General features: G+C 50.7%; 1 protein-coding gene and 1 long non-coding RNA gene across 2 annotated transcripts; both read right to left on the bottom strand.

Moving 5' to 3' along the window:
• Positions 1 to 603: 603 nt before the first annotated feature.
• B3GNT7 (UDP-GlcNAc:betaGal beta-1,3-N-acetylglucosaminyltransferase 7) lies at positions 604 to 16,680 on the bottom strand. Its single transcript, XM_024110270.3, has 2 exons — positions 15,758 to 16,680; positions 604 to 4,665 (listed from the first exon to the last, which is right to left on the bottom strand). Exons 1-2 carry the CDS (start codon positions 16,129 to 16,131, stop codon positions 3,471 to 3,473), a joined length of 1,569 nt encoding a protein of 522 aa, XP_023966038.2. The 5' UTR covers positions 16,132 to 16,680; the 3' UTR covers positions 604 to 3,470.
• LOC135973624 (uncharacterized) lies at positions 7,629 to 15,741 on the bottom strand. Its single transcript, XR_010590540.1, has 4 exons — positions 14,083 to 15,741; positions 11,085 to 11,131; positions 9,394 to 9,559; positions 7,629 to 9,305 (listed from the first exon to the last, which is right to left on the bottom strand). It is a non-coding gene; the product is annotated as an uncharacterized LOC135973624 (long non-coding RNA).
• Positions 16,681 to 18,154: the final 1,474 nt, after the last annotated feature.

Here is an 18,154-nt window from a genome sequence, read left to right as displayed (position 1 = left end):
CAGAACACTAGCCGGTGTGTGGTTCAGGGCCCTCTGGCCTGGGCCAGTCTCTCGCTCTAGAAATCAACAGTGAGAGGTGCAGAGTGTGAGCCGTGGTTCTCAAACTATGGGTCGGGACCCCCAAGTGGGTCACGACCCAGGTCACCGGGGCCAGCATTAGACTTGCTGGGATTCGGGGCTGAAGCTGAAGCCCGAGCTCCCCCCACCCGGGGGCGGCAGGGATTGGGCTCCGCCGTCCCCTCCCCGGGGGGGGTCATGTAGGAACGGTTGTCAGAATGGGGTCGCGGCCCAATGAAGTTGGAGAACCCCTGCTTCAGGTGGCCGTTGTGGTGTAGATACTAGTTGCTGCGTCCCTGAATACCTGCACAAATGCAGCAGCTACGGCACAGGCTGGAGAGAGGCAACCATCAGGGAGTGGGGCTATCTTGGGCTGGGCCAAAACACTGTGATGCCAAGATCATAGGTCAAATCAGAGGTCATCGATCAAATCTGCAGGCCGCCAAGTCAAAGGTCAACGCTAGGCAAAATGATCTTTCCCTTGAGACACATCCATGGTCCACCGCTGACCCCGCAGCAGCCCAGCTGCTAGGAATTACTCGAGGCGATGTTTTAAAAAAAATCTTTATTTAGAAACTAAAAGTCCTCAAACCTACCATATTTGTCTGTACAGCTCCCACCACGGCAAAAAGCAGCCTTGAGATGTTCACGTACCCAGTCAATACTCTCCTTACACATGCGCGTGCTATATCGCTGTCTACGGTATACCCTATAAATAGACATACAGAGCTACTGGACCCCGACATACATTACCCAGACACGTATAGTGAGAGTGCCCCTGTGTACGTTCGTTCGGAAAAGGAGGCCTCTGGATTCTGCAGGGAGAAGCAGAGAGGGTGGGAGCGACACTGCAGTTCCCGTCAGACACGCAGTGCGTTTGCACACGGGACGGGAACAGTGTGGGAGTGGAACTTGCACGGTTTTGTTGGGGGAGAGGAGGAGGTTGTCCATTTCCAGCCCCTTTCCTTTTCCACCCTTCCCCGCCACCAAAAAAACCCACCTTAAATAAAAGTTCACAGTAACTAAGTAAAACACAAACTTTTCCGGACCTGAACCCTAGCAGACTGTCTGCCTGGCCGCCTGGTTCTGAACTCAACAGCGCTGGATTTCCCGCGTGCCGTCCCCCCGCTTCCAAATGTGCACGGTGTTTGAGCAGAAGGTGGGCACAGGCCAAGGGTAAGTGGCAAGACCTGGCATGAGGTTGGCGGTTTTGGCTGGCTTTCCCCCTTTCTTGTTTGTTTTCTAATGTGAGGAATGCACAGCCTTGGCGAGAATGAAACCAGCACGTTTCCAGGACACATTCAAAAGGTGCTGCACAGGGGGACCGTTGAGGTAGTAGGAGTGCTTTCCTTTCAATGGCTGGCACCAGGGAGAGACGGGTGGCTGTGTGTGCACCCACCCATGTCTCGGTGCACACCACCGTATGTACCGTTGTGTCTATGCAGCAACATGCTGTGCTCACTCCGGCGGCTTTGCTCTGGCCCGTGTATGTGCATGAACACGCCGGTGTGTACCTGACTGTGTGGTTGGGCATGTGCACGCCTGTGAACCGGGCCTGCGCATGTGTGCAGAGATGCATCTCACCGTGGGGCTGTGCATGGACACGTCCGTGCACCCGTGTCTGCAGGTATGCAGCTGTGTCTTTGCAGGTGTAACGGGTGGGAGTGCATGGTCATGTGTATTCCTGCACCATGGATGTTGCTTTTTCTGGGGCCATGCTGCCTGCTGGAGTGTTACCAGTGGACCTTTCAAGGCAGGTTTTCCTGGCACTGGGGTTAACCCCAATGTTGACTTCTAATTAGAACAGAATGTCCCATTCCCTCTCTCCACTAAGGGCCAGGGGTGGGGGCTGTAGACATCCAGCCCTGACGCCAGCCTGCCCTCTGCTCAGGTGGGAAAGAAGCCTAGCACCCGTTGCTGTGGTGACATGGCTGCTGCTAGGCCCGACCCAGCCACAAAATGGCCTCCTGCCCCGGCTACAGAGTTTCCCCCGTAGCCGTGCCATTGTCAGGCAGCTGGCAGTGTCCTCAGAGAAGTCTCTGGGCCACAGTTGCTGGCACAGGGAGGGAAATGAAAATCCTCTGTGGAACTAGTACCACAAAGCTCGTGGGTGGCACCACGACCAGCTGGAGGGAGGGTCGTGTCTCCCAGGGCCTGGAGTCTCCAGGAATTGAAGATTATGTGAGGTGATGAAACCTTCAGGAATACAGCCAACCAAAATTGGCAACCCATGGGGGAGGGGAGAGAATCGCTTGTAGATGACTCCAGGCCGTGCCGCCTTTGGCTGGAGAGACAACGGAGTGACCAGCAGGCACTGGCATTAGAAGGGTACTTGTCCAAGGCGGTTGATGAGCCATAGGCAAATGAAGCCATTAGAATGGGGGTGCTGCAGCCTATTGATCTGGGGCAGCGTATGACTGCTCTGGGGAGGCTGCACTGGCCAGACCGAATTGAGATTCACTGTGTGCTTGTTTTGAAATTTGCAATCCCTCCTCCCCTTCCCCCTAGGAGAGAGAAATCCCTGAGGAATTCACACCAGGCGCATTCCTCTGTTCAGGGGCTCCCAGGCAAGAGGAGGAGAGAATGACACAGGGACACTGCGGAGCAGGGCATGTGCCAGTCAGTCAGAGTCGTAGGACAGGAAGAGACCTCGAGAGGTCGTCTAGTCCAGTTCCCAGCACTCAGGGCAGGACTAAGTATTCTCTAGACCATCCCTGACAGGTGTTTGTCTAACCTGCTCTCAAAAATCTCCAAGGATGGAGATTCCACAACCTCCCTGGGCAGTTTATTCCAGTGCTTAATCACATGACAGGAAGTTTTTTCCTAATGTCCAACCTAAGCCGCCCTTGCTGCAATTTAAGCCTATTGCTTCTGGTCCTATCCTCAGAGGTTAGCGAGAACAATTCTTCTCCCTTCTCCTTGTAACAAACTTGTATGTACTTGAAAACTTATCATGTCCCCTCTCAGTCTTCTCTTCTCCAGACTAAACAAACCCAATTTTTTCAATCTTCTCTCCTAGGTCATGTTTTCTAGACCTTTTATCATTTTTATTGCTCTTCTCTGGACTTTCCCCAATTTGTCCACATCTTTCCTGAAATGTAGCACCCAGAAGTTTTCCCCAAGATGATCCTTGTTCTCTCTCTCTTTTCTCTCATCCTCCTTTTTCTTTTTTAGCAACCCCCCAACCCAGTTGGGGATAAAAAACGCAGTACAGTACAGAAATACCCCATTAGAAACCTTCCCTCCCCCCGATCACAGTCTCTCTCCTCTCGTCGCCGGAAGGGAAGGCTCTGGAGTAGTCCCAGAATAGTTTGTTGCCTTCATCTGGTTCTAGGTTCTTTCCCCTCGCCCCCCAAGACAAGGTTCTAGATGCTCCAACCCTTCCTGCCACAGCTCCTCAAGGAAGCCACACGCTAAAGGACGTTGAGCTTTCTGGAGCAGGTTAAGTTACTGTGGACCAGGTTCCACATCTGGAGCAGCTCCAGGGGCAACAGTTTGTGAACCACCATCATGCTCCGGTAGAAACACGGCTCCTTGTTCATCTTGCTGTTCTTGTTCTTCACAATGCCGAAGGTCTTGAAGCCCTCGTGTCTGACTGGCGCCACCTTGAGGACCTCCAGGCACATCCCCAGGAAGACGTCATCGATGGGGTACAGCTCCAAGGTCTCCGAGGTCTTGTGGAGCTTTATGGCCAGGGGCCCATCCATGAGGAAACCTCCACCACCCGCATAGGGTGGGTAGCTGTTCTTGTTGTAGAGGGCGCTGGGGATGTAGTACTTGTTCTCTTTCTTCCGGATCGGCCTGGCCTTGTACAGGACGTCCCCCACAAACAGGTCTTCTTCCTTCTTGTTGTCCAGGAACTCCAGGATGTTGTTGGGGCTAACGAAGACGTCGTCATCCCCCTTGAAGATGAAGCGAACGCTGTCGCAGTAGATGTTGAGCCACTTTAGGAAATGGACCTCCTTGAGGGTGAGGTTGAAGAAACTGTCCAGGAAATCCCATTGTAGGATATCCCCATAGATGTGGTTCTCATAATCCAGCAGCTTCTGGTAGTTGGCCCTCTCTTCTTCTTTGGCGGCCGTGCCCAGCAGAAAGAGAGTCCTGATCTTTTTCCCATCCACCTCTTTCTCCTGGCCCCAGGTCCTTCGGATGGCCTCCCGCCGGTCGTGCTGCGTGATGATGGACTTGACCACAATCAGCAGGTAAATGTCACCCCTGCACTTCTCCGGGTGGTTGATCAGCATGGGGAAGTACCTACAGTGCCGGTAAAGCAGGAACTGCCGAAAGTTGGGTTCCAGCCCCTTGAACCAGTCCAACTTGCTGATGTTCTGGTTGGCCGTGCAATTGATAGTGGTGACGTCCCAGGATTTCACCTGGTTCTCAGTGACTCCCTCCGCCTCCAGGTGGGTCTTCTCCTTCTTGCTCTTCCAGAAGTTGCCGGTCTTGGAGAAGCTGCCATCTCTCTTCTGAGCTTTCACGGGCTCTTGGTGCAATTCTTTCTGCTGCTGGCCCGGAATGAAATGGCTAGGAGTCATCCCCCTCTGCAGCACCGTCACCATGATCACCAGCACAAAGGACAGGCAGGCACTTTTGTAGATTGTCTTCTTCCTAAAGAGACAAGATGTATGGTTAAGGCAAGGTTCTTACCCACGAAAGCTTATGCTCCCAGTACTTTTGTTAGTCTCAAAGGTGCCACAGGACCCTCTGTTGCTTTTTACAGATTCAGACTAACACGGCTACCCCTCTGATACTCAGCTGGAGTAGAATCTCAGGGGTCAGCCCACTCTGTGCGAGAATCTTTTATTCTTACAATCAGAGAGACACTGCAATGCAAATGCCAGACAATGGTTATTACATAAGAGAAGGACACTGAGCACGACAAACAGAGAGAACATAAGAATGGACATACTGGGTCAGGCCAATAGTCCATCTAGCCCAGTGTCCTGTCTTCCGACAGTGGGCAATGCCAGGTGCCCCAGAGGAATGAACAGAACAGGTCATCATCAAGTGATCTATCCCCTGTCACCCATTCCCAGCTTCTGGCAAACAGAGGCTAGGGACACCATCCCTGCCCATCCTGGCTAATAGCCATTGATGGACCTATCCTTCATGAATTTATCTAGGATAGGTTAAAGGAGAGGCAGGAAAGGCAGCCCCACTCCAGGGTATGTGTAAAGCCAATTGAAGTTTTTTGTCTATTCATTTAAGAAGTTTTAGCCGGTTTACAAATTCTCAGCATGTAAATATCAGACACAAAACGACAATCATTAAAACAGTGTGGGCAGAAAGTTTTCTTGCTGACATACAGGGTTTCATCAAAACTGAATTTTTTTGCAGTGTCAGTTCTAGTGAAAATTTTCTAATTTTTCCACCATAAATATTAAAATCAATGTTCACTTCCAAGTGCCTTAAAATGTCATTTTGTTTCACATTTTTGGTTTTTTGGGGTGAGGGTAAGCAAATCAGAACGATATTTTATGTCGAACTGTCAATTTGAAAGATCGGATTCCATTTCCACTTAAAATGTTGTTTAGGTCTTTTTTAAACTGAAGGGGAAAAAGGAACCAACTCCACCCTCGCCTCCATATTTTGCCCTCACCTCTATATTTTAAGTTGAAATGAAATGAAAATTGTCATTTCATTTTAAAATGGCGATTTGAACAAAAATATCCATTTTGAAACCATTCTGAACTCTCTTTGGGGAAAGAAGGGGAACTTTTCAACTTAAAAATGTGAACCAACATTTTTCATGGGAAAAAAGTGGATTTTATGCCCAGGTCTAGGTAAATATGATTTACTTTCACATTCATATGGAGGGTAGGAAGATGCTCTAGGTCATTATTTGAATGGCTCTCACCAACATTTGTTTTCAAACTTTGGGGCAAATTTTTCTCAGTCTTCAACATTTGCACTCTCAAAACACTGCATGTTAAACCCCTCCCGCCGTCACATGCTCCTTGTAATTTCTCCCTGACATAACAACTAGGGTGACCAGATCACAACAGTAAAATATCGGGACACATTGGGGTGCCATCAGTCCTACCCAGAGTCCGCCCCCACTCCTTCCTGGCTCCGCCCCCACTCTGCCCCAGGCCCCGCTCCCTCCCCGCTCTGCCCCCCCCCCCCCCCCCAGCACCCTTCCTCATCCTCAGGCCTACCGCTGGCTCTTCACCCCCCCACACTCGCTCGCCCACCACTCGCCCCTATGGCGCCGACTTCCCCTCTGCCTGGTGGATGCTCGCCTTCCCCTCCGCCTCTTCCCGCCCCTGCACCGCCCTCTCCCTGCCCCCATTCCACCCCCTTCCCCAAGTCCCCACCCCTGCCCTGCCTCCTCTCCGCCTCCTCCCCTGAGCGCGCTGTGTCCCCACTCCTCCCACTCCCTCGGGGGAAAGTCCTAAGCGCCGCCAACCCCAACTATACATACAATATGATGGGGGCTAATTTAGCTACAACTAATCAGGAAAGAGATTGTGGAGTCATCGTGGATAGTTCTCTGAAGACGTCAACGCAGTGTGAAGCGGCAGTCAATCTGCTTCGCCATCGCTCTTGCATTATGGCATGACAACCCTCCATGCCTGACTTTTATCCCTCACCCCCGGAACTCGGCTTGGCAGAATTGGTTTGTTTGAGCTGAGACTAGGCAGGTGACTGCTGAAGGCGAACATTGCTGCCACGTTTGAAGAAAATTTCTCACATTCATTACGGGCAACAGATCGTTTTAAAAGCGGGCCCCGGGCTGGAAATGCTGGTTTGGTTCTAGGCCCTTGGGGTCCCGCTAGCTCTGAAGCAGCTGGTTGTGACTCCCTGGCAATTTGGCACATCGTTAAAATCTCCTTGGAAACTCATGCCACACCCCTGTTTGAAGAACATTGTGATAGCCAAAACTATTAGCCATTTTATCTAACTGAAAGCGGTTACTAGAGGGTCGCACACTTGGTAGCTGGTGTAGGCCAAGTTCACTACACAGACCAGGGGCGCCTTGCGTTCTACACCCCACAAGCTGCCTCTGTACCACCCTCATAGCCCCTTCTTTGTCAGGGACAACTCCCCCTCCCGTGTGCCCCCCATTCCATCCTCCCCTATACCAGTGTTAGGATATAGATATTCAAGCCTGTCTGTAAAGGCCTATACTTTAAGAATTTAGGTATATGTTTATCTAGGGTTACCATATTTATTAAATAAAAAAAGAGGACCCTCCACGGGCCCTGGCCCCGGCCATTTCCCCACCCCAGCCCCGCCCCAACTCCGCCCCCTCCTCCCTCCCACTCCCAGCCACGGGGAAAGGGCTGCCCGAGCGCTACTGGCTTCACGGTTTGCCGGGCAGCCCCCAGACCCTGCGCCCCCGGCCGGCGCTTGCCCAGCGCAGCTGGAGCCCGGGAGGAGAAGCGCCCAGCCGGGGGCGCAGGGTCTGGGGGCTGCCTGGCAAACCGTGAAGCCGGTAGCGCTTGGGCTTCGGGCAGCCCCCTTGCCTCCGGACCCTGCGCCCCCGGCCGGGCACTTCCCCTCCCGGGCTCCGGCGGCGCAGGGTCCGGAGGCATGGGGGCTGCCCGAAGCCGGTAGCGCTCGGGCAGCCCGGCTCTTAAACAGAGCTGAAGAGTCGGGGAGGAGCAGAGCCGCCATTTTCCCGGACATGTTCGGCTTTTTGGCAATTCCCTCCGGACGGGGGTTTGAGTGCCGAAAAGCCGGACATGTCCGGGGAAAAGAGGACGTATGGTAACCCTATCCTCCCCCCATGCCAAGATCCCCCCTTCTCCTCTCCACAGCAGGCGTGTTTGTGCCCCACCTCTCTATGGCTGTGCTAATCAGATGGCAGGGGGCTCACATGTTTCATGTTTTTCCCCTTTCGTTTTTTTTTCTGATTTCCCCCCAAAATCAATAGGGTTCTGGCCTGGGATGCCTAGAACATTCCCTGACATTTTGGAACGGATCAGGTGCGCCGTTCGAAAGATATCATGCTACAAACAGAGAAGAGCCACCCAGCGGCCTGTGTGGCCTTCGCAAACCCAGCCCACGAGCAGTTTGCCGTCTGGTGGCTGGCTGCAGCATAGGGAAAACCTAGGTATCCGGCTAGGCTGTAACCTGGAACAAGGGGACTTCGTTAGCTCCAGCAGTAGCAGCCTGTGGTTTGGGAGACAAAGTTTTCCAGGGTTCCACTGCGCTCTTTGAGTTTCACAATGGATTTTGTTGCAGGATCGCCAGTGAGGGCATTTCCTTAAAGTTGCAGGGGGAAAAACGGCAGCAAGAAGGAAATACTTTGGACTACTCAGTAGTAGCTCCGGAGTTACGATCACAAGCAAGCTATCTCATAAGCGGTAGCTATGGGATTTCGAACGTACGAACCACAGCAGTGTCTGATTCGTGGCCCGTATAAAGCAGGAAAAGCATTGCCGTGATTATTTCACGGTACGTGAGAATTCGTCTGGAAAATTTCAAAGTAATTGGTCAAAGGAGGGGCCTGTTCCTGGGTAGGGCCTATTTCGTGTGTAATTATTGGCTGGTTGAGGGAAATTCAGTATCGCTGCCCCCAAAGTGTTCAAAGATTGCAAGATCTGCCACCCCCCACTGGAATCGATACGGGGTATCATCAAACAACTACACCCCATACTTGATGGGGATCCTATTCTGAAATAAATCTTCCCTGAACCCCCAATTCTGCCCTTCAAGCAACCCCCCAGTCTCTCCAAGCTCAGCAGCAGCTAATTCCCCACAGACCAGGACACACTAACTCGAAGTGGCCCCAGACCCTGCCAGAACAACAGATGCAAAGCCTGCAGACCTATCTCCACTGCTGCATTGATGAATACTCCCCCACAACACACCTGTCTAGATCCATGGGTCCTACACGTGCCTATCACAACATGTGATGTACCTCATCCAGTGCACTCAATCCTCCAATAACAGGTATGCGAGTGAAACCAGACAAATCACTACGCTCTCGAATCAACTCACACAGGAAAATGGTAAAAAAAAACCAACACCTGTGAGTGAACGGCAGCAGTAGCTCTGTTGGCCGGACATAGCACGGTCCACACTGGCGCTTAGGTCAGTGTAACTTATGTCGCTCAGAGGGGTGGCTTATTCACACCCCTGAGTGACATAACTTGTACTGATGTAGGCTGTAGTGTGTGTAGATAGCCTGTGTGGCTCGAAAGCTGGTCTCTCTCACCAACAGAAGTTGGTCCAATAAAAGATCTTACTTCTCCCAGCTTGTCTTTCTGATATCTTGGGACCAACATGGCTTCAACACACTGCATACAAAAATCACATATCAGGCCTCTCAAAATCGCAAGATTGGTTTAAAAATCATGAGCTTTTTTAAAAATCAATTTGGGGTACCTTTTCTTGGCCTTCCGGTTTGAGCCTCTAGGGAGCACTCAGGTCCCAGTTCCAAGCTTTTCTCCACAGCCATGGGCTAGAAATGTACTTTTTAAATTAAAGCTGCAATTCACGTGTCATCACTTATCTCCAGGAGCTGGGGCTTTCAGTAAAACATCCAATATCGCTATGGGATAAAATCACGAGAGGTGGCAACACTGGCTGTGACACTCCATGGGAATAACCTGAACTTGGTTAACATTTTTGCTGTGAAAATGTCTTTGTTTTTATAAATTATATAGGGTTACTACAGAGATTAGATGCTCTATAAGGCCTCTGGATTCCCATCGCTCAGTGCAGAGATCATGCTTTCTATAATGTCCCTTGACTCTCTTTGCCCAATAGAAATTTGACGACGCTCCATCTTCCTCTGCACGTTAGGTATGATCTGCAGAGTTCCCAATTTTCTTGTGCTTCCTCCTACCCTCAATAAACTTTATGAAATGCTTGTCAGGCCAGACAGATTTTATAAGGGACCTGTCACTATATCAAACAATAATGCCAGATTTTGTAAATAATTCTTCTTTATGTTTTTTTTTTAATTAAATGGCACTTAACTGTATGCAAAACCTGAAGATTTACAATCAAACTGTTTTTTAACTAATGAAAACCCCAAAGCTGGTCATTTATAAGCATCTATAACTTCGTTCTATCTATTAATAATGTAAAAAACCTCGCAATAGCTCTGGTTACAGCTAAGAGTATGGAAATAAACAGTTATGGGAAGGTGGATAGATATTGTATGTATATTTTATATGTATACATTTATCTGAGACTGTATGAACTGTGAGGGTATTGGAATATTTATCTACCTCTGAATAAAGACTGGGAGTGGCTGGGTCACTAGTAAAAGTAATTTTCCCTCTGTTGATATTCACCCCTTCTCGTCAACTGTTGGGAATGGGCCACGTCCACCTTGATTGAATTGGCCTCGTTTGCACTGACCCCCCCACTTAGTAAGGGAACTCCCATCTTTTCATGTGCTGTATATTTATACCTGTCTACTGTATTTTCCACTCCAGGCATCTGAAGAAGTGGGCTGTAGCCCACGAAAGCTTATGCCCAAATAAATTTGTTAGTCTCTAAGGTGCCTCAAGGACTCCTCGTTGTTAGAGCCAAAGGAGTTACAAGTGTGAAACTTACCTAGGTGAGAGGCAAAACAGACGGACTGGGGGCAGATCCTCAGCTGGTATGAACTGCTGTGAGTGTATCCGTACCAGTCTGTCCAGACCAAGGATCCAATCCTGCAGTCCTTAGCCAGGCAAAACTCTCAGTGAACTCAATGGGCATTAGACTGAGCAGGGAGTGCAGCATTAGGCCCCTAGACTGGGAGCTCCTTCCACCCACCTCACCGCAGGGTAGAAATAATCACTAGCGATTGGAGCTAGGCCTGAAGCAAACCTTGGTTTTGAACATTCCTAAACCCGGGGTTCCAGACTCATGCCACAGTCCTTTCCCTGCAGAGATCACCCAGAATTTTCTCCCATCTGCTTTTATGGGGAGGGATGGGCACGTAAAGGAAACAATGGTCCCAGAGGGAGGCTACTGGGTAACGCTTAACTAGAGACTCTCAGTGTTAACTTCTACTGGCCGCAAATAACACTGAAGTGCATTCCCTTAAACTCTCCCCTGCTCATTGATGTGTGACTTACCCCCTCCTCTACGTCCTTTTGGAAGCTGGCCCACAAACTACGAGAATCTGCGCAGGCGACAAGTATCAGGGGGTAGCCGTGTTAGTCTGTATCCACAAAAATAACGAGGAGTCCGGTTGCACCTTAAAGACTAACAGATTTATTTGGGCATAAGCTTTCGTGGGTAAAAAACCCACTTCTTCAGATGCATGGAGTGAAAATTACAGAGAGAGGCATAAATATATATTGGCACATGGAGAAGGGTGTTATCTTATAAGTGGAGAACCAATTTTGAAGACCAATTTAGACAGGATGGATGTGGTCCACTGCCAATAATTGATGTGGAGGTGTCAATACCAAGGGTGGGGAAATTGCTTTTGTAGTGAGCAAGCCACTCCCAGTCCCTATTCAAGCCCCAATTGATGGTGTTGTTTGTAAATGAATTGTAGCTCAGCAGTTTCTCTTTGAAGTCTGTTTTTGAAGTTGTTTTGTTGCAGGATGGCTACTTTTAAATCTGTTATTGAGTGTCCAGGAAGATTGAAGTGTTCTCCTACTGGCTTTTGTACGTTACCATTCCTGATGTCTGATTTGTGTCCATTTATCTTTTTATGCAGAGACTGTCCGGTTTGGCCAATGTACATGGCAGAGGGGCATTGCTGGCACATGATGGCACGTATCACATTAGTAGATATGCAAGTGAATAAGCCTCTGATGGTGTGGCTGGGTCATATGATGGTGTCACTAGAGTAGATATGGGGGCAGAGAAGGCAACGTGGTTTGTTGGGGATTGATTCCTGGGTCAGTGTTTCTGTGGTGTGATGTGTAGTTGATGGTAAGTATTTGCTTCAGGTTGGGCGGCTGTCTGTAAGCGAGGATTGGGCCTGAAATGGTGGGGCGTTCAGCTGTACAGAACGCAACGCCATCCACAGCCTCAGAAACAACTCTGACATTATAATCAAAAGGGCTGACAAAGGAGGTGCTGCAGTCATCATGAACAGGTCGGATTATGAACTGGAGGCTGCCAGACAACTCGCCAACACCACATTCTACAGGCCACTATCCTCTGATCCCACTGAGGAGTATCAAAAGAAACCACACCATCTGCTCAAGAAACTCCCTGCTACAGCACGGGAACAAATCTACACACCTCTAAAGCCCCAACCAGGGGTATTCTATCTGCTACCCAAGATCCATAAACCTGGAAACCCTGGACGCCCCATCATCTCAGGCATTGGCACTCTTACAGCAGGATTATCTGCTTATTTGGACTCTCTCCTCAGACCCTATGCTACCGGCATTCCTCGCTATCTTCGAGACACCACCGACTTCCTGAGGAAACTACAATCCATCGGTGATCTTTCTGAAAACACCATCCTGGCCACCATGGATGTAGAAGCTCTTTACACCAATATTCCACACGAGGATGAACTATAAGCTGTCAGGAACAGTACCCTGATGTAGCCACGGCACATCTGGTGGCTGAACTTTGTGACTTTGTCCTCACCCACAACCATTTTAGATTTGGGGACAGATACCTTCAAGTCAGTAGCACTGCTATAGGTACCCGCATGGCCCCACAGTATGCCAACATTTTTATGGCTGACTTAGAACAACGCTTCCTCAGCTTTCATCCCCAATGCCCCTCCTCCACTTACGCTACATTGATGAAATCTTCGTCATCTGGACCCACGGGAAGGAAGCTCTTGAAGAATTCCACCTGGATTTCAACAATTTCCACCCCACCATCAACCTCAGCCTGGACCAGTCCATACAAGAGATCCACTTCCTGGACACTTCAGTGCAAATAAGCACCACCCTATACCAGAAACCTACTGACCGCTATACTTAACTACATGCCTCCAGCTTCCATCCAGGACACATCACACGATCCATTGTATACAACCAAGCCTTAAGATACAACCGCATTTGCTCCAATCCCTCAGACAGAGACAAACACCTACAAGATCTCTATCAAGCATTCTTAAAACTACAATACCCACCTGGGGAAGTGAGGAAACAGATTGACAGAGTGAGATGGATACCCAGAAATCACCTACAACAGGACAGGCCCAACAAGGAAAATAACAGAACACCACTGTCCATCACGTACAGCCTCCAGCTAAAACCTCTCCAGCGCATTATCAACAATCTACAACCTATCCTGGAAAACGATCCCCCACTCTCACAAGCCTTGAGAGGCAGGCCAATCCTCAGTTACAGACAGCCCCCCAACCTGAAGCAAATACTCACCAGCAACTACACACCACACAAACACTAACCCAAGAACTAACCCCTGCAACAAACCCCATTGCCTTCTCTGTCCCCAAATCTACTCTAGTGACACCATCATATGACCCAGCCACACCATCAGAGGCTTATTCACTTGCATATCTACTAATGTGATACGTGCCATCATGTGCCAGCAATGCCCCTCTGCCATGTACATTGGCCAAACCGGACAGTCTCTGCATAAAAAGATAAATGGACACAAATCAGACATCAGGAATGGTAACGTACAAAAGCCAGTAGGAGAACACTTCAATCTTCCTGGACACTCAATAACCGATTTAAAAGTAGCCATCCTGCAACAAAACAACTTCAAAAACAGACTTCAAAGAGAAACTGCTGAGCTACAATTCATTTACAAACAACACCATCGATTGGGGCTTGAATAGGGACTGGGAGTGGCTGGCTCACTACAAAAGCAATTTCCCTTCCCTTAGTATTGACACCTCCACATCAATTATTGGCAGTGGACCACATCCACCCTGTCTAAATTGGTCTTCAAAATTGGTTCTCCACTTATAAGATAACACCCTTCTCCATGTGCCAATATATATTTATGCCTCTCTCTGTAATTTATACTCCATGCATCTGAAGAAGTGAGTTTTTTACCCACGAAAGCTTATGCCCAAATAAATCTGTTAGCCTTTAAGATGCCACCAGAGTCCAGGTTGTTTTTGTGCAGGTGAAACTCACACACTGAGGGAGGGGGAGGGAGAGCAGGAAAAGCTGTTACCTGAGGCCGGATTCTGATCTGACTCATACCCCTGTAATTCAGGAGTAGCTTCGCTGATTCTATGATTCTAAGTCAGTGGAGCCACACCAGTAGGAAACCCACCTGAGATCAAACTCTTCCCCAGGAAGGGGTGCTTTACATTGGCCAAACTCAGCTCTCACTTGCCTCTTCTTTGGTCCCCCCCAGCTTGTAGGACACACCTTTGGGTGAGTCATGCCACCTCGGCATCTAGTCCAAGCCTTTATCCATCTAATTACCCGATTAAGAACAAACAGTTCCCATTATGGATGCTGGCCCTGTATGGAATGGAAACTCTCCCCCCAGTGAGTCCATCCATAAAAATAAAGTCTCTGGGGAGACAGGCAGGCTTTCCATTGCCATGAAACCCCCCTTTGACTGGCCTGGAATCTCTCTCTTTTTTAATTCCTCGTTTAGATTCAGTTATCAAGCGGGCTCTGCCCCGGAGAACACAAGGATCTCCCAGCCAATCACACCTGGGGCCTGGGGAGCTCGTGGGATCAGATCTAGAACCCAAGGGTTCCAGACTAGAAGTTCGAGTCCCATTGGCTCCTGGCCCGGCAGGTGAGGGTATTTCATGCCCTTTCCTCTTCCGCGGAAGCCAGGAGGGGCAATGACTTGCCGACAGGCCCCGCGATGGCCAGCCGGTTAGTGGTAGCCCAGGGCTCTCTGCTGACATGTCCCTGCCTTAGGGTTAAATGAAGGGAGAGAGATTTGACGCTGAAAAAAAAAAGTCAGGAAAACTACGTCCTAGTGGGGGCCCCGCACCGGCACCTCCCCGGCTCCCCGGACGTAGCTGCTGGAATAACCAATTAATTGCCACTGTTGCGGGGCGGGTTGATCCCATTCCCCCCCCCCCCCCAACTCCTCGAACGGGCAGCCGTGTCCTGCACTGAGCCGCGCCCCGGTCCCACAGGAATGCCGGTACAGTTTGCAACGAAGGAGATGGGCTGATCTGGGGGGAGGGGGGAGATGTGCCCCCCCAAGTCCCTCCAGAGGGGAACGGATCGCTTGAGCGCTGGCTGGCTGGGTTTGGACACTGCCCCCCCCCCCCCCCCAGTGCCTTTACCTTCCCCAGAGCCAGCCCGCGGGGAAACTCCACGGCGCCCTTGGGCGGCTGCTAGGATGCGGGGGGGGGGGGACAGACACAGGGGAACCGATCAGCCAAACACCCCCCAACCCGAGCCCCGCTTTGGTCCCCAAGAGGGAGCAACCCCGGCTCCGCCAGGTCCCTTGGGGGGCTTCGCTCTCGGGGCCGAGCCGAGCCGAGCCGCGCTGGGGATGGAGGCGAGGGAGACGCACGCGAGCCCCGGGGAATCGGACAGGCGAGCAGCACATGCCGAGTCCCCCAGCCTGGCTCCCCGTGTTCACCCAGCCCCCTTTGCAGCCGCGCTCCCCGCTGTACCTGCGGGGGGGGCGCAGGAACCCCCCGAGGGCCCCCCCCCCGAACCCGGTACCCGGAGCTCACCCCCGGCGGAACGCGCCTCTCCAAGCGCTTCGCCCCGAGCCGCTGCGAGGGCAGGGCGAGGCAGAGCCCGGATCGGCCCAGCTGAGCAGCCAGGTCCTTGCAGCAGAGAGAAAAGTGGGGGGCGCTGATCTGCCCCCCATCTCCCTCCCGGCCCCGTGGGAGATCCGCAGAAAGCCCAGGCGCACTCACCACTGGAACATGCTGGGCGCGGAGGCTGAGAACCTAGCGGTGCTGCTGGAACCGGCTGCGATCCTGAGAGGCTCCCTCCTTCCTCGTCCTGGGGCTACGCTGCTGTGGGAGCTCACAGGGCAGGCTGGCTGGCTTGGCTTTGCCCTCCTCCCTGCCTGCCGCTCGCACACAGAGCCCTCTATGCTCACTGGCCTCCTGCTCTTTCCTCCCCTCCACTCACTGAGGTGGAGCCTGGGCTGCAGGTATTTTAACTCTTCAGCTGCTGGGCTGGCAGGACTGCTGCCCCCGGGGCCAAGGCCACCAACGGGCTCTGCCCCCTGTCCCAGCGACAGCCTAGGCAGCGCCATGTCAAAGGGCGACGGGCCAGGAGTCATTGGTGGTTATCGCTCAGTCGCTGGGAACGAGCTCCCCACACCAGGCCCTCCTGCCATTTTGCTTTCCTGGCCGCAGATGCCCGCTGGGCGCCGGGAGACTTACGGCTGGGGCCCATCGTCCCCAAGTGGATGACTTCCTGGGAGGGGCTCCCATCAGCACCAACGCCCGAATAATTCTTCCAGCAACCTAGCGCTGTCTACACTGGGGCTTAGGTGGGCTTAACTACATCTCTGGGAGGGGGTGGATTTTCCACACCCCTGGAGTGACTTTCTAGTGTAGACCAGCCCTTAGAGACGTTGTGCAGAAAGAAAGGGCCAGATTTAGACACCGCCTGGATGCAAAGATCTAGGGAAGAGGTCTGAGTCAACGATAACGCCCAGCTTCCGGGCCTGAGTGATGGTGGCATTGTCCATGGATCCTAAAATGTATCATGCATAGACTTAAAATTTTCCCGGTGTGTCCAGTTTCCTGACACGGCAATTGTATCAGAAATAGATTCAGACGGGGAATGACTAACACGCTGTCAAACCAACCATATCTTTTCACCGTCGGAAACACGGTCTAATGTGGTGACATCTTAAATAACTTCCCGCCTATAGCAGAGAGATGTACGTCAATACAGTTAACAATCCAACATTGTTATCTCACTAGAATGGGCCCCACGCCAAAATCCTACTGCCAAACACACATGAATTTGGGGGGATGTCTGAAATCTCAGCTGGGATCTGGATCAACATTTTGTGGCTTGAGCCTCTCTTTAGCGATAGCCTATCTTGAGTTACAGAGAAATCTCACAAACCTGGGTGACTGGGTAACAAAACGGCAGATGAAATTCAATGCTGAGAAGTGCAAAGTAACGCACCTTGGGGAAAAAAATCCCAGCTATACATACACAATGCTGGGGTCTAAATGAGCTATTACCACCCACAAAAGAGATTTTTGGAATCACCGTGGAGAGGTCTCTGAACATTTCTGCTCAATCCACAGCTGTGGTCAAAAAGGCTAAACGTTAGAAACTGTTAGGAAAGGGATAGAAAATAAGACAGAAAATATCATAATGCCACTATATAAATTCATGGTACAGCCAACACCTTGAATACTGCATGCAGCACTGGTCATCCCATCTCAAAAAAAGATATATTAGAACTGGAAAAGGTACAGAAAAAGGCAACCAAATTGACTAGGAGTCTGGAATAGCTTCCATATGAGGAAAGTTTAAAAAGACTGGGCCCGTTCAGCTTAGAAAAGTGATGACTCAGGGGGGGAGATGATAGAGGTCTATAAAAGCACGAATGGTGTGAAAATAGTGAATAGTGAAGTGTTATTTACCCTTTCACACAATACCAAACCCTGGGGGTCACCTGATGCAATTAGACTGAGTACAAACAAGACAAAGTGCTTTTTCACGCAAAGCACAACTAACCTGTGGAACTCATTGCCATGGGACATAGTGATGATCAAAAGTATAACTGGGAGTTCATGGAGGATAGGTCCATCAATGGCTATTAGCCAAGATGGTCAGGGATGGAACCCCATGCTCGGGACCACCCTAAACCTCTGACTGCCAGAAGCCAGGAGTGGAAGACAGTGATGGATCACTCCAAAACTGCCCTGTTCTGTACAGTCCCCCTTGAAGCTGTGGTATGGGCCACTGGCAGAGACAGGATACTGGGCTAGATGGACCATGGTCTGATCCAATATTGCAGCTCCTGTGTTCTTCTGTTATTATCTGTAAGGGAAAAGATCTATTGTATTTTCCTCCCAGGGTGGGGTTCAACCACTGAATCGGTCTGACTGTCACCTATACAGTTGCCTTATCTACACTAGTGTTTCTACGGTTGCCATCACCCAATGAAGCAAAACCAAGCGTGAGACTAACTTTACACTGGCATAGCCAGAGCTATTATGTGCATTCTCTCCCTGTGTGTGTATATCTAATCTGATCTCTCTCTAACCGCACACCAGGAAACAATGCCTCAGAGCTGAACTGAAATCCAAGCTTTGGCAAAGTTTTACTGTGCA

Source organism: Chrysemys picta, chromosome 9 (assembly GCF_011386835.1).
Source record: "Chrysemys picta bellii isolate R12L10 chromosome 9, ASM1138683v2, whole genome shotgun sequence".
NCBI classification, from domain to species: domain Eukaryota; kingdom Metazoa; phylum Chordata; order Testudines; family Emydidae; genus Chrysemys; species Chrysemys picta.
Note: the sequence above shows the minus strand (reverse complement) of the source record. Positions and strands in the feature narration are given on the sequence as shown.

Excerpts from the sequence above, each read along its gene's own strand:
- B3GNT7 (XM_024110270.3), bottom strand. The coding sequence starts at position 16,131 with ATGACTCCTGGCCCGTCGCCCTTTGACATGGCGCTGCCTAGGCTGTCG. Across the intron at positions 4,666-15,757 it reads GCGCCCAGCATGTTCCAGTG|GAAGAAGACAATCTACAAAA; the intron begins GTGAGTGCGCCT and ends TTGTCTCTTTAG.